Here is a 16,122-nt window from a genome sequence, read left to right as displayed (position 1 = left end):
AGGATGAGTGCATGGACAAGATGAAATTAGAAGAATGAATAGCAACAGACAGTGTTGAGAGAGTGGTGAAAAGAAAAAGACGATGTAGAAGTTGAAGAGCAGACGGAAATGGAGGAAACAGAAAATTGAATCAGGGAAGGTAGAGGAGCACAATAGCAGAAGCAAACTGGTGAAGGACCGGGTGATGGAGGGAAGAAGATATGAAGAGGATGATTTCACGGAGAAGTAAAAGGCAAATGACGATTCAGGCGGCGAAGCAGTGACAAAGAACACATTAGTAAAAGGAGAACCAGGAGGTATGCAGACCCAAGAAGACGGTGGAGGAGGACCTTGCGAAAGAAAACCGGTAGTTCAGGAGGTTGTGGAGGAAAGAAGAGAATTGCAGTATCACTTTGAGAACGAGAGGTAAGGAAAAGAACTGGAGAGCAGGAGACAATGGAGGCAGAGTGGTCTAAAGAAGAACAAGACAACGTTAAAAAGAGAGGACTTTGAGGAGTTCGAGGGAGAAAACAGGCAGAGGAGGAGGTGTTGGCAGAAAGAAGAATAAGACGACAAGAAATAAAACAGGTGGTGGAGGAAGTGGTGGATGTAGAAGAAAAGAATAGGGTGAGTTCATGGACGAGAGGTAGAAGAATGAAAAACAGCAGACAGTGGAGGCAGAGTGGTGAAAAAAAAGGAAGCAAAATGGAACTGGAGCTGGAATTGGAGATACAATGCTAAACGGAGGAGTTGTAGTAGTAGGATGGAGAAAACAGGCAGAGGAGGAGGTGGTGGCAGGAAGAAGAGTATGATGCTGAAAGTAGAAAGAAAGAAGACAAGGACATCAGAGGAATAGGTGGATGGGTGAATGGGAATTTGAATTTGTGAATGGAATTTGGGAGGGGGAAAGGGAGGGATGTGTAGGGAGAGGGAGACCTGGTATTGAAAAAGACGATTTAGATGTTGAAGAGAAGATGAAAATGGAAGAAACACAAAAGTGTTTTAACCGAGTAGGTGGAGGATCACACTTGATGAAGCAAACTTGCGATGGACTTGGTTAATGGACGTAAGAAGACATGTAGATGATGATTTTCTGGAGAGGTAAGTAGAAGCAAAAAAAGAGGACACAGAGGAGGCGAGGCCATGGAAAGAGTCCTTCATATAAGGAAAGGACAGGGAGGTATAGAGACCGAAGGCAGACTTGAGGACCAAGAGGAAGAAAACCAGAGGTGGACGGGATGGTGGAGGAAAGAAGAGAGAAGTGGAGGATGCATTTGAAAATGAGAGAGTTGTATAAAAAAATGAAGAGCAGTTTTTCGTGGAGTGGAGTAAAACAGAACTACTATGGAGGCATAGTAGTTTAAAAGTCAGCAAGACAATGTTGGAGGAGGAGGAGTGAGAAAACAGGCAGTGGAGTAGGTAGGGGAAGAAGAAAAGAGGGGGATGAGTTCATGGACGATAGGTAAGTACAAGAATGAAGAGAAGTAGTGGAGGCACAGTGGTGAAGATGAAGGAGGCAACAAGAGAACAGGAGCTGCAATTGGAGATATGATGCCAAATAGAGAGGTTGGAGGAGGAGGAGGGATAAAACAGGCAGAGGAGGAGGTTGTGGTGGTAAGAATAGAAGAGGGTGAAGACGACAGATAATGGAAAGAACTGAATGGAAGGAACCTGTGGAGGCTGGAGTTGAAAATGGAACAGGATGACATCAGAACAGGTGAGTTGCAGGTAAAGAAAACAAAGGTTGAGTTGTGGAAGTGGAGGGAACAAGAATACAGGCTATAAGGAGTTGGTGGACAGAGAAAAGGAGAGGATGAATTCATGAAGATAGGTAAGTAGAAGGATGAAGACAGGCTGAGCGGAGGAAGAGTGGAGAAAAAAAGGCAAGAAGAGAACAGAGTGTGGAATTGGAGTTATGATGCCAAAGGGATGAGTTGAAGGAGTCGGAAAGAGAAAGGAGGAGGAGGAGGTGGTGGTGGGAAGAAGAAAAGAGAGGAGGAGGATTTTGAAGACAAGAGGAAATGATACAAACTGAATGAAGGACACCGTGCAGTCTGAGTTGAAAATGGAAGATGGATGACGTCGGAACAAGAGGAATTGGAGGAATGCAGAAAAAAGGCGGAGATAGAGGAAGAAGAGGGAAGAAGAAAACACGTCGCGGAGGAGAGAGGGACCGGCAGAAGAAAAGAAGGCAGTACCACAAGTAGAGAAAAACAGAAGATGAAGGGGACGTCAAGAAGAGGAGGATGGGGAATGGGAATTTAAATTTGTGAATGGAATTTATGAGGGGGAGGGTCAGGGAAGTGTTGGGAGAGGGAGACCCTGGAGGAGAAAAAGAGGATGCAGAAGTAGAAGAGCACACGAAAATAGAGGAAACAAAAAAGTCAATCAGAGAAGTTGGAGGAGCAGAGTAGCAGGAGCAAACAGCAGAAGGACTGGGTGATGGAGGGAAGAAGACATGAAGAGGGTAATTTCTTGAGAGGTAAGTATAAGATTCGAAGACGACACGGAGGTGAGGCATTGAAAATAAACCCATCAAATAACAGTAGTACGAGGAGGTTTGGAGACACAGAAGATGGAATAGGAGGAACCAGAGAAAGAAAACCGAAGGTGGAGGAGGTGGTGAAAGAAAGGAGAGAAGTGGAGGATGCGTTTGAGAGTGAGAGGTAAGTAGAACTGAGGAGCAAGGGAAATTGCAAATGTATGGTGTAAACAAGAAGAACACAACATAGAAGAACAGAATTATGTAGTATTGAATCGAAAGGAGGAGTTTGAGAAGGACGAGAAAGAAAACAGGCGGAGGAGGAGGTGGTACCAGGAAGGAGAAGAATAGAACAATGAGAACAGAGATGGATCAGAAGAAGATGATGGGGACATCAGAAAAGAGGTGAATAGGTGAATGGGAATTTGTATTTCTGAATGATTTTGTGGGGGGTGGGACAGGGAATTGTAGGGATGGGGAGACCTGTTGTTGAAAAAGATGATGCACAATTGAAGATATAGAATTGGAGGAAACACGGAAGTTATTGAATTGGAGAAGGTCGAGGAGCACCGTTGAAGTAGCAAACTGGTGATGGATGTATGATGTTGGGAAATGATAAGAAGATGGTGATTTTTTAGAGAGGTAAGTTGGAGGAAGAAAGACAAAACAAAACATAAGAGGTGCGACAATGAAAAAGAACCATCATGCAAGAAAAGGATGAGGAAGTGCTGAAACACAAGATGGAAGGAGGACCTAGAGAAAGAAAACTGGAGGTGCATTAGATGGTGGTGGAAAGAAGATTGAAGAGTAGGAGACATTTGAAAATGAGAGGTAAGTAGAAGAACTGAAGAGCACTTCTTAGTGCAGTTGAGTAAAAGAGAACTACTATGGAGGTGTAGTGGTGTAAAAGACAACAAGACAATGTTGGAACAGGAGGAGTATTTTGTGGTATGGAACTGAAAGGAATTTGAGGAAGAGGAGTGAGAAAACAGGCGGTGGAGGAGGTGGTGGAGGGAGAAGAAAAGAAGAGGAGGATGAGTATATGGACGAGAGGTAGTGAGAAGAACTGAAGGGAAGTAAACCATGGAGACTGTAGTTGAAAATGGAGCAGGAAGACATCAGAACAGGAGGAATTGCAGGTAAGGAGAATGAAGGCGGAGATGTAAGAGGAGGAGGGAAGAAGAATACAGGCTGTAAGGAGGTGGTGGATGGACAAAGAAAAGGGGAGGATGATTTCAGTGACAAGAGGTAAGTAGAAGGCTGAAGAGCATCAGACACAGAGGCAGAGTGGTGAAAACGCAGGAGACAACAAGAGAACAGAAGCTGGAATTGGTTGTACGATGCCAAACGGAAGTTTTGGAAGGAGAAATCAGGCAAAGGAGGAGGTGGTGTTGGGAAGAAGAAAGAAGAGGGCAATGAGTTCCAAGACTAGAGGTAGTGAGAAGAACTGAAGGGAAGGAAACTGGAGGCTGGAGTCACAAATGGAATAAGGACGACATCAGAACAGGAGGAATTGCAGGTAAGGTCAACAAAGATGGAGATGGAGGAGGAGGCAGGAAGAAGAATACAGGCTGTAAGGAGGTGGTGGAGGGACAAAGACAAGAAAGGAGGATGAGTGCATGGATGAGAGTTAAGTAGAAGGATGAGGAGCAGCATACAGTGGAGGGAGAGTGGTGAAAACAAAAGAGGGCAAGAAGAGAACAGATGGTGGAATTGGAGTTTTGATGCCTAAGGGATGGGTTGAAGAACTCGGAGAGAGAAAACAGGACGATGAGGAGGTGGTGGTGGGAAGAAGAAGAGAAGGATTTTGAGGACTATATGAAATGAGAACTTAATGAAGGACACTGCTGAGGCCGAGTCGAAAATGGATCATGGATGACATCAGAAAAAGAGGAATGGGGGTACAGAGGAAAAAAGGGGAAATAGAGGAGTAAGAGGGAAGAAGAAAACAGGTAGTGGAGGAGAGGGACATGGACAGAAGAAAAGAAGGCAGTACCACGAGTGGAGAAAACGGTCAGAAGGAGATGAAGGGGACATCAGAGAAGAGGTGGATGGGGGAATGGGAATTTGAATTTGTTTATAGAATTATTGAGGGGGAGGCATAGGGAGGTGTAGGGAGAGGGAGAACTGGAATTAAAAAGATGATGCAAATATTGAAAAGGAGACTGGAATGGAGGAAACACAAAAGCGTTTGAATTGGGAGAAGGTGGAGGATCACACTTGATGAAACAACTGGCGAGGGATATGGTGATGGGCAGAAGAAGACAAGCATAGGATGATTTGTTGGAGAAGTAACTAGAAGTGAAAAAAAGGACACAGAGGAGGCGAGGCCGTGAAAATAGTCTGTCATGTAAGGAAAGGACAGGAAGCTATGAAGACCAAAGGCGGAACATGAGAACCCAGAAGATGAAAACCGGAGGTGGATGAGGTGGTGGAGGAAAGAAGAGAGAAGTGGAGGATGCATTTGAAAATGAGAGGTAAGTAGAAATGAAGAGCAGTTCTTGGTGGTGTGGAGTAAAAGAGAACTACTGTGGAGGAGTAGTGGTGTAAAAGACAATGTTGGAAGAGGAGGAGTATTTTGAGGTATGGAACAGAAAAGAGTTTGAGGAGAAGGAGTGAGAAAACAGGCAGTGGAGGAGGTGGTGGAGGGAGAAGAAAAGAAGAGGAAGATGAGTCCATGGACAAGAGGTAAGTAGAAGAATGAAGAACAGCAGACAGTGGGGGTAGTGGTGAAGACAAAGGAGGCAACGAGACCAGAAGCTGGATTAGGAGGTACGATGCCAAACGGAGGAGTTGGTGGAGGAGGAGGATAAAACAGGAGGAGGTGGTGGCAGAGAGAAGAGTAGGATGACAAGAGGAGAAATACAGAATACGAAGACATCAGAAGATGAGGTGGATAGGTGAGTGGGAATTTGAATTTGTGAATGAAATTTGTGAGGTGGAGGGACAGTAAATTGTAGGGAGAATGAGAACTGGTGTTGAAAAAGATGATGCAGATGTTGAACAGGAGACAGAATTGGAGGAAACTCAAGTGTTTGAATTGGAGAAGGTGGAGAAGCACATTTGAAGTAGCAAACTAGTGATGGACGCGGAAATATAGGGACAAAGACTCGAAAATGATGACATTGTGGAGAGGTAAGTAGAAGGAAAAAAGATAAAACATAGGAGGCAGGAGAGTGAAAAAGATCGCTCATGTAAAACACGGATTAGGATGCAGTGAAACACAAGATGGAAGGAGGATCCAGAGAAAGAAAACCAGAGGTGCATGAGATCGTGGTGGAAATTAGAGAAAAGTGGAGGTTGCATTTGAAAATGAGAGGTAAGTAGACAAACTGAAGAGCAGTTCTTTTTGGAGTGGAATAAAAGAAACTATTTTCGAGGCGTAGTGGTGTAAAAGACAACAAGAAAATTTTGGAAGAGGAGGAGTATTTTGAGGTTTGGAACCAAAAGGAGTTTGAAGAGGAGGAGTGAGAAAACAGGCGGTGGAGGAGGTGGTGGAGGGAGAAGAAAAGAAGGGGACGATGAGTTCGAAGACAAGAGGTAATGAGAACAACTAAAGGGAAGAAAACTGGAGGTTAGAGTTGAAAATGGAACAAGCACAACATCAGAACAGGAGGAATTGCTGGTAAGGAGATCAAAGGCGGAGATGGAGGAGAAGAATGAAGAATACAGGCTGCAAGGAGGTGGTGGAGGGACAAAGAGAAGTAGGGGAGGATGAGTGCATAGATGAGAGGTAAGTAGAAGAATGAAGAGCAGAAGACAGTGAAGGCAGAGTGGTGAAAAGGAAGGAGGCAACAAGAGAACAAGAGCTGAAATTAGAGGTATGGTGTCAAAGGGAGGAGTTGGAGGAGGAGGTGGTGTTGGGAAGAAGAAAAGAAGAGGGCAATGAGTTCCAAGATGAAAGATAATCAGAAGAACAGAAGTGAAGGAAACTGTGGAGGCTGGAATTGAAAATGGAACAGAACGACATCAGAACAGGAGGAATTGCAGGTAAGGAGAACAAAGACCAAGTTGTGGAGGAAGAGTGAAGAATTCAGGCTTGAGGTGGTGGAGGGCCAAAGAAAAGGAGAGGATGAATGCATGAAGAAAGGTAAGTTGAAGAATGAACAAAGGCAGAAGGTGGAGGAAGAGTATTGAAAAGAAAGGAGGCAAGAAGAGAACAGTGTGGAATTGGAGTTATGATGCCAAAGGGATGAGTTGAAGATGTCAGGAAGAGAAAACAGGAGGAGGAGGAGGTGGTGGTGGGAAGAAGAGAGGAGGAGGATTTCAAAAACTAGAGGAAATGATACAAACTGAATGAAGGACACATGGAGGCGGAGTCGAAAATGGAACATGGATGATTTCAGAACAAGAGGAATTGGAGTTATGGAGAAAAAAGGGGGAGATAGTGGAAGAAGAAGGAAGAAGAAAACGGGCATTGGAGGAGAGAAGGACAGGCAGAAGAAAAGAAGGCAGTACCACAAGTAGTGAAAAACATCAGAAGAGGATGAAGGGGATATTGAGAAGAGGTTGATGGGGGGGGTGGGAATTTGAATTTGTGAATGGAATTTGTGAGGGGAGGGTCAGGGAAGTGTGGGGAGAGGGAGACCCTGGAGGAGAAATTGATGATGCAGAAGTAGAAGAGTAGACGGAAATGGAGGAAACACAAAAGTGAATCAGAAGTTGGAGGAGCAGAGTAGCAGGAGCAAACAGCAGAAGGACCAGGTGGTGGAGTGAAGAAGACATGAAGAGGATGATTTCTAGAGAGGTAAGTGGAAGAAAAGAAGACGACACAGAGGTGAGGCACTGAAAATAAACCCGTCAAATAACAGTAGGATGTGGAGATATGGAGACACAGAAGATAGAGGAGGAGAAACCAGAGGTGAATCAGGTGGTGAAGGAAAGGAGAGAAGTGGAGGATGTGTTTTAGAGCGAGAGGTAAGTAGAAGAAATGAAGAGCAGGAGACAATGGAAGTGTAGTTGTATTGCAAGAACAGCATTAGAAGAAAAGCAGGATTATGAAATGTGGAATCGAAAGGAGGAGTTTGAGAAGGATGAGAGAGAAAACAGGTGGAGGAGGAGGTGGTGGCGGGAAGGAGAAGAGTACAACGATGAGAACAGAGATGGATCAGAAGAAGATGATGGGGACATCAGAAGAAGAGGTGGATGGGTGAATGGGAATTTGTATTTGTGAATGATTTTGTGAGGGATGGGACAGGGAATTGTAGGGACGGGGAGACCTGATTTTAAAAGAGACAATGCGCAATTGAAGAAACGGAATTGGAGGAAACAGAAAAGTGTTTGAATTGGAGAAGATCCAGGAGCAAATTTGACGAAGCAAACTTGTGATGGACGCGGTGATGGTGGGAAATGACAAGAATATGATGATTTTTGCAGAAGTATGTAGGAGGAAAATAGACAAAATATAGGAAGGGCGACAGTGAAAATGAACCGTCATGTAAGAAAAGGACGAGGAGGTACTGAAAACAAGATGGAAGAAGGAAGACCCAGAGAAAGAAAACTGGAGGTGGATGAGATGGTGGTGGAAAGAAGAGAGAAGAGTTAGATACATTTGAAAATGAGAGGTAAGTAGAAGAACTGAAGAGCAGTCCTTGGTGGAGTGGAGTAAAGGAGAACTACTATGGAAGAATAGTGGTATAAAAGACAGCAAGACAATGTTGGAAGCAGAGGAGTATTTTGAGTTATGGAAACAAAAGGAGTTTGAGGAGGAGGAGTGAGAAAACAGGCGGTGGAGGAGGTTGTGGATGGAGAAGAAAAGAAGAGGAGGATGAGTTCATGGGCCAGAGGTAAGTAGAAGAATGAAGAGCAGGAGACATTGGAGGCAGAATGATGAAACGAAGGAGGCAACAAGAGAACAGTTTCTGGAATTGGAGGTACGATGGCTAATAGAGGAATTATAGGAGTAGGAGGAGGGAAATAACAGGCAGAGGGGCAGGTGGTTTCAGGAAGAAGAGCAGGATGACGAGAGATTAATTAAGACGAAGAATCAGAAGAGGTGGTGGGTAAATGGGAATTTGAATTTGTGAATGGAATTTTGAGGGGGAGGGACAGGGATGTGAAGGGAGAGGGAGACATGATGTTGAAAAATACGATGTAGATAGTGAAGAGGAGACAGAAATGGAGGAAACACAAAAGTGTTTGAATCGAAGTAGATGGAAGACCACACTTGATGAAGCAAACTGGCGATGAACGTGGTGATGGACGAAGAAGACAAGAGATGATGATTTTTTGGAGACATAAGTAGAAGCCAAAAAGAAGACAAGAGGTGAGGCCGTGAAAGGAGTCCGCATGTAAGAAAAGTACAGAGGTACGGAAGCCAAAGGTGGAATTTGAGGACCCTGAGGAAGAAAACCAGGGGTGGATGGGGTAGTGAAGAAAAGAAGAGAGAATTGGAGGATGCGTTTGAAAATGAGAGGTAAGTAGAACTGAAGAGCAGTTCTTGGTGGAGTGGAGAAAAAGAGAACTGCTCTGGAGCCATAGTGGTTTTTAAGAAAATGTTGGAATGGGAGGAGTATTTTGAGGAATGGAACCGAAAGGAGCTTGAGGAGGAGGAGTGAGAAAACAGGCGGTGTAGGAGGTGGTTGAGGGAGAAGAAAAGAAGAGTAGGATAAGTTCATGGACGAAAGGTAAGTAGAATGAAGAGCAGCAGACAGTGGAGGCAGAGTGGTGAAGAAGGAGGCAACAAGAGAACAGGAGCTGGACTTGAAGGTACGTTGCCAAAAGGAGGAGTTGGAGGAGGAGGAGTGAGAAAACTGGTCGAGGAGAAGGTGGTGGAGGGAGAAGTGTAGGACGATAAGAGGAGAAATAAAGAAGATGAAAACATCAGAAGAAGAGGAGGATGGGTGAATGGGAATTTGAATTTGTGAATTTAATTTCTGAGGGGGAGGGACAGGGAACTGTGGGGAGAGGGAGAGCTGGTGTTGAAGAAGCCGATGCAGATGTTGAAGAGGATATGGTGTTTGAGGAAACAGAAAAGTGTTTGAATTGGGAGAAGGTGGAGGATTACAGTTGAAGTAGCGAACTGTTGGTGGACGCGGTGATGGAGGGAGAAAGACGCGAATATGATGACATTGTGGAGAGGGAAGTAGGAGGAAAAAAGACAACAGAGGAGGCACAACAGTAATAAATATTGGGCATGTAAGAAAAGGATGAGGAGGTACTGAAACACAAGATGGAAGGAGGACCCAGAGAAAGCAAACCAGAGGTGCATGAGATGGTGTTGGAAATAATAGAGACGTGGAGTATGCGTTTGAAAATGAGAGGTTAGTAGAAACACTGAAGAGCAGTTCTTGGTGGAGTGCAGTAAAGGAAAAATTATGGAGGTATAATGATGTACAAGAGAACAAGACTATGGTGGAAGAGGAGGAGTTTTTGAGGTATGGAACCGAAAGGAATTTGTGGAGGAGTGATAAAACAGGCGGTGGAGGAGGTGGTGGAGGGAGAAGAAAAGAAAAGGCTATGAGGGGTTGGAGTGATAGCACAGTGGATAGAGCATTTGCCTTGCATGCGGCCGACCCGGGTTCAATCCCGGCATCCCATATGTTTCCCCAAGCACCGCCAGGAGTAAGTCTTGAGTGCAAAGCCAGGAGTAACCCCTGAGCATCACTGGGTGTGACCCAAAAAGCAAAAAAAAAAAAAGAAAGAAAAGGACTATGCGTTCGAAGACGAGAGGTAATGAGAACTAGTAAAGGGAAGCAAACTGAAGGCTTGAGTTGAAAATGGAACAAGGACGACATCAGAAAAGGAGGAATTGCAGGTAAGGAGAACAAAAGCAGAGATGGAGGAGAAGGAAGAAGAATACAGGTTGTAAGGAGTTGGTGGAGAAACAAAGAGAAGAAGGGGAGGATGAGTGCATGTACGAGAAGTAGAAGAATGAAGAGCAGAAGACAGTTGTGGCAGAGTGGTGAAAATAGGAGGCAACAAGAGAACAAGAGCTGGAATTGGAGGTATGATGCGAATCGGAGGAGTTAGAGGAAGAGGACAGAGAAAACAGGTAGAGAAGAAGTTGGTGGTAGGAAGAATAAAAGTAGACAATGATGAGTTCAAAGATGAGAGGTAATGAGAAAAACTGAATTGGAGTTACAGTGCCAAAGGGATGAGTTGAAGGAGTCGGAAAGAGAAAACAGGAGGAGGAGGAGGTGGTGGCTGGAAGAGGAAAAGAGAGGAGGAGGATTTTGAAGACTAGAGGTAATGATATGAATTTAATGAAGGACACTGTGGAGGCCGAGTCGAAAATAGAACATAGATGACGTCACAACAAGAATAATTGGAAGTACGGAGAAAAAAGGTAGCGATAGAGGAATAAGAGGGAAGAAGAAATCAGGCGGTGGAGGAGAGAGTGATGTGCAGAAGTAAAGAAGGTAGTACCATAAGTAGAGAAAAACATCAGAAGAAGATGAAGGTGATGACAGAGAACAGGTGGATGGCAAATGGGAATTTGAATTTGTGAATGGAATTTTGAGGGGAGGAACAGGGAAGTGTGGGGAGAGGGAGACCCTGGAGGAGAAAAAGATTGTGGGAAATGGAAGGAGATGGGCCCAGAGTAAGAAAACCGGTGGTCGATGAGATGGTTTGGAAGTAAGAGAGAAGTGGAGAATGCGTTTGCAAATGAGAGGTAAGTAGAAAACTGAAGAGCAGTTCTTGGTGGAGTGGAGTAAAAGAGAACTACTATGGAACAGAAAGTATTTTAGGAAGAGGAGTGAGAAAACAAGCGGTGGAGGAGGTGGTGGAGGGAGAAGAAAATAAGAGGACGATGAGCTCAAAGACGAGAGGTAATGAGAAGAACTAAAGAAAGGAAACTGTGGAGGCTGTAGTTGAAAATGGAAGAATAACGACTACAGAACAAGAGGAATTGCAGGTAAGGAGAACAAAGGCCGAGATAGAGAGGGAGCAGCAAGAAAATACAGGCTGTAAGGAGGTGGTGGAGGGACAAATAAAAGAAGAAAGGATGAGTGCATAGACGAGAGGTAAGTAGAAGGATGAAGAGCAGCAGAGAGTGGAGGGAGAGTGGTGAAAACAAAAGGAGTCAAGAGAGCAGAGGGTGGAATTGGAGTTATGGTGCCAAAGGGATGAGTTGAAGGAGTCAGAGAGAGAAAACAGGAGGAGGAGGAGGTGGTGGCGGTAAGAAGATAAGAAGAGGAGCTTATTAGTAAAGCTGCAGAGCAGGAGACAATGAAGTGGAGTGGTGGATAAGTGAATAAGACGACATCCAAAGAAGGAGGAGGATTGGATTTACGGAACCGAATGGAAGAGTTGGAGAAGGAGGGACAAAGCAGCAGAGGAGCAGGTGGTAGAGGGAAGAAGAAAGAAATGTAGGACAACGAGCAGAAATATATCAGAGTTATTTGAAGGGGACATTTGAAGAAGAGGTGGATGGGGATGGGAAATTGAATTTGTGATGTAATTTGAGTGGGGAGGGTCAGGGAAGTGTGGGGAGCGGGAGACCCTAGAGGAGAAAAAGACAACGCAAGAGTAGAAGAGCAGATGGAAATGGAGGAAACACAAAAGTGTTCGAGAGACAGTGGAGGTGCTTAGTAGATGAAGCAAACAGGCGAAAGATTCAGTGATGGAGGGAAGAAGACAAGAGGATTATTTCATAGAGTGGTAAGTAGAAGGGAAAAGATGAAACAGGCGGCGAAGCAGTGACAAAGAACCCATCAGTAAAAGGAGGACCAGGAGGTCGCAGACACAAGAAGATGGAGGAGCAGGACCCTGACAAAGAAAGCCGGTAGTAGAGGGCCGGAGCGATAGCACAGCGGGTAGGGCGTTTGCCTTGCACGCAGCCGACCCGGGTTCGATCCCCGGCATCCCATATGGTCCCCCAAGCACCGCCAGGAGTAATTTCTGAGTGCAGAGCCAGGAGTAACCCCTGAGCATCGCTGGGTGTGACCCAAAAAGCAAAAAAAAAAAAGAAAACCGGTAGTAGAGGAGGTTGTGGAGGAAAGAAGAGAGAAGTGCAGGATCACTTTGAGAATGAGAGGTAAGGTGAAGAACTGAAGAGCAGAAGACAATGGAGGTGGAGTGGTGTAAACTAGAACAAGACAACGTTAGAAGAAGAGGAGGACTTTGAGTAGTTTGAAGGAGAAAACGGACAGAGGAGTAGGTGGTGGCGGGAAGAAGAATTAGACAATGAGAGGAGAAATAAAGGAAGATGAAACATCAAAAAAAGAGGTGGATGGGTGAATGGGAAGTTGAATTTGTGAATGGAATTTGTGAGGAGGAGGGACAGGGAAGTGTAGGGAGAGGGAGACCTGGAGTTGAAAAAGACGAAGCAGATATTGAAGAGGAGATGGAAATGGAGGAAACAGCAAGGTCTTAGAATCAGAGAAGGTGGGGGGCCAGATCCAGAGATCCAGAGAGAGATCCAGAGCCATGAGAGAAACAGAGAGAGAAAATGAAATAAACTGATCGAGCAACCAGTTTGGCCTTCTTCCTTCCGTCGCCTGCCCTTGACCGACAGCACACACAGCGGTTCCAGAGTACAGAACATGGGCGGTGAGACAGAGCCGCGCAGAGAGCCTGTGTTAAAAAAGACATTGAGAAGCTTTATGAAACTGTACCACAACTTGGAAACCTGTTTAAGATTAAGGACAAAATTGGAGAAGGCATTTTCAGCTCTATTTATTTGGCCACAGCACAATTGCAAGTAGGAGCTGAAGAGAAAATTGCTCTAAAACACTTAATTCCAACAAGTCATCCTATAAGAATTGCAGCTGAACTTCAGTGTCTGACAGTGGCTGGGGGGCAAGACAATGTCATGGGAGTTAAGTACTGCTTTAGGAAAAATGATCATGTCGTTATTGTCATGCCATATCTGGAGCATGAATCCTTTTTGGATATTTTGAATTCTCTTTCCTTTCAAGAGGTACGGGAATATATGTTTAATCTATTCAGAGCTTTGAAACGCATTCATCAGTTTGGTATTGTTCACCGTGATGTTAAGCCCAGCAATTTTTTATATAATAGGCGCCTGGAAATGTATGCTTTGGTAGACTTTGGTTTGGCCCAAGGAACCTATGATACGAAAATAGAGCTTCTCAAATTTGTCCAGTCTGAAACTCAGCAGGAAAGTTGTTCACAAAATAAATCCCACGTAATCACAGGAAACAAGATTTCATTGAGTAACCCAGCAGTACCTAAGGAGGTGGTTCAGCAGCCCACCACAAAAACTACTGTTAAAAGGCCCTACACGAATGCACAGATTCAAATTAAACAAGGAAAAGATGGAAAAGGAGGGATCTGTAGGCCTTTCTGTCCAGCGCTCTGTTTTTGGAGAAAGAAATTTCAATATACACAGCTCCATTTCACATGAGAGCCCTGCAGTGAAACTTCTGAAGCAGTCAAAAACTGTGGATGGATTATCCAGAAAGTTAGCAACGAAAAAGAAGGCTGTGTCTACAAAGGGTATGAATAGCGGTGTAGTGAGGAAAACTGCCAGTTCCTGCTCAGCAACCCTGACCTGTGACTGTTATGCAACAGATAAAGTGTGCAGTATTTGCCTTTCAAGGCGACAACAGGTTGCTCCTCGGGCAGGTACACCAGGATTTAGAGCACCAGAAGTGTTGACAAAGTGCCCCAATCAAACTACAGCAATTGACATGTGGTCTGCAGGTGTCATATTCCTTTCTTTGCTTAGTGGACGATATCCATTCTATAAAGCAAGTGATGATTTAACTGCTTTGGCTCAAATTATGACAATTCGTGGATCCAAGGAAACTATACAGGCTGCTAAAACATTTGGAAAATCAATATTATGTAGCAAAGAAGTGCCAGCACAAGACTTAAGAACTCTCTGTGAGAAGCTCAGGGGTCTGGATTCTAATACTCCCAAATTAACAAATGATATACAGAAACATGCTCTTCATGAGACAGATTATTCTGAGAAGACTGTTCATAAAGCTTCCCGGCTTACAGAAATACCTGAAGAACAGCACTCAGGGAATTCATTATATAAAGGGGACAGTAATGGCTGTAGTAGAGGTCATTTTGATGAATGCACAGCCAATTTAGATGGCTGGGATAAAGTACCAGATGAAGCTTATGACTTGCTTGACAAACTTTTGGATCTAAATCCAGCTTCAAGAATAACAGCAGAACAAGCTTTGTTGCATCCATTTTTTAAAGACATGTACTTGTGATTATTATTTATCAGTTAATGTTTGCTGTCGTGTATTGTGAAGTCAGTGGAAGTTGTGATATTTGTATAAAATAAATAATTTATTTTATTTTAAAATGTTAGTATTTTCATAGCACATCCTAAAATCTGGAATAAGATTACTTACAGTGCCAGTGTAGGTTTTTGGACAAGCAATCTGATGTAGATCGTCCAAAGTAGCAAATTAGATCTTTAGTTTCCCTTATTCCTTCTCACTGCTCTGTTGATAAAGAAGCACCTTTGTGCTAGCCTGTAATTTGGAGTTCAAGGCACAAGTCTTAAAAGTAATCAATATGATGGGGAGTAAGTGTTTTGGGGTCTCTTCAAGCTCTGTTAACAGTTTGGTGCTGATACCTGGTACTCATTCTTGTGGTAAAGAAAATTTCCTTCCCTGTGGGTATACATTGTACCTTTTATAAACACTGAAGAATGAAAAAAAGGTTGGCCATTAATGGTGGATGAGGAATATCACAAGGTTGAATTTAATTTACCCTTTCCAAAAGTATTTTTGAAAGTATTTTTCTGTAAATTCTTTTTTAAAATGGTTTTTCTGGTTATCTTTTTTTTCTCTGCTCCCACATTCTTGGAAATTGTATGGTGCTTTCTACAAAGTTCGGGTGCTTTTTAGATATTACATATGTTTACAATTGGGAATTTAAAATACACCGGTTGATAAAGGGAAACCACAGTGAATATTGATAGCCAAAAATGGTTTCCTTTTTCTGTTTTTTCATACCATTTTAGGTATAATTAGGTCGCTACCAAAAGAAAAGAACACAAAATTAAGAATATTAGAAATTTTTCCTCTGCCTCAGCCATAGGCAAAATCTATATACTCTTTTGACTAAGTTGGTCTTCCTCCAAGAACAGTGATAACTGAAGTCTTTGATGGGTTGGAAAAAGAGAAAATGATATAGGCAAAGTAGAAGGTATCTTCAATAGAGACTTATGTATTACTAACTTCCAAAAATAATATATATTAATAACAGCATATCAATTTCCTATAAGAAATAGATGGAAGGATGGGTCTGCTGCAAGGCTGTCATCTAATAGTCATAGATTATAAAAACAGCTGAGGGACCTGTAACATTCATTCTGTTCTTTTAAGCACTCAAGTCAGTAGTCTTATTTGGTAAGTATTGTATATGTATCATTATGTTTGATCTCTGTCTTTTATAACCGTGAATGTTTTTGAACATGTATGTTTAATAAAGTTATCTTTTGATAAAAAAAAGAATCAGAGAAGGTGGGGGATCACACTTGACGAAACAACTGGTGATGGACGTGGTGATACACGGAAGAGGACAATCAGATGATTTTTTTTGAGAAGTAAGTAGAAGGGGGGAAAAAGGACACAGAGGAGTCGAGGCTGTGAAAAGAGTCTGTCAAGTCAGGAAAGGACTGGGAGGTACGGAGACCGAATGCAGTACTTTAGTACCAAGAGGAAGAAGACCAGAGGTGGATGGGGTGGTGGAGGAAAGAAGAGAGAAGTGGAGGATGCGTTTGA

General features: G+C 43.5%; 1 protein-coding gene across 1 annotated transcript; it reads left to right on the top strand.

The window, feature by feature from the left end:
• The first annotated feature begins 298 nt into the window (after positions 1–298).
• LOC129399617 (cell division cycle 7-related protein kinase-like) lies at positions 299–15,724 on the top strand. Its single transcript, XM_055119960.1, is given in 4 exon segments — positions 299–405; positions 994–1,080; positions 12,965–13,688; positions 13,690–15,724. Coding segments are annotated over 4 exon segments (1,827 nt in total). The 3' UTR covers positions 14,599–15,724.
• Positions 15,725–16,122: the final 398 nt, after the last annotated feature.

Source organism: Sorex araneus, chromosome X, assembly GCF_027595985.1.
Source record: "Sorex araneus isolate mSorAra2 chromosome X, mSorAra2.pri, whole genome shotgun sequence".
Taxonomy (NCBI): domain Eukaryota; kingdom Metazoa; phylum Chordata; class Mammalia; order Eulipotyphla; family Soricidae; genus Sorex; species Sorex araneus.
Note: the sequence above shows the minus strand (reverse complement) of the source record. Positions and strands in the feature narration are given on the sequence as shown.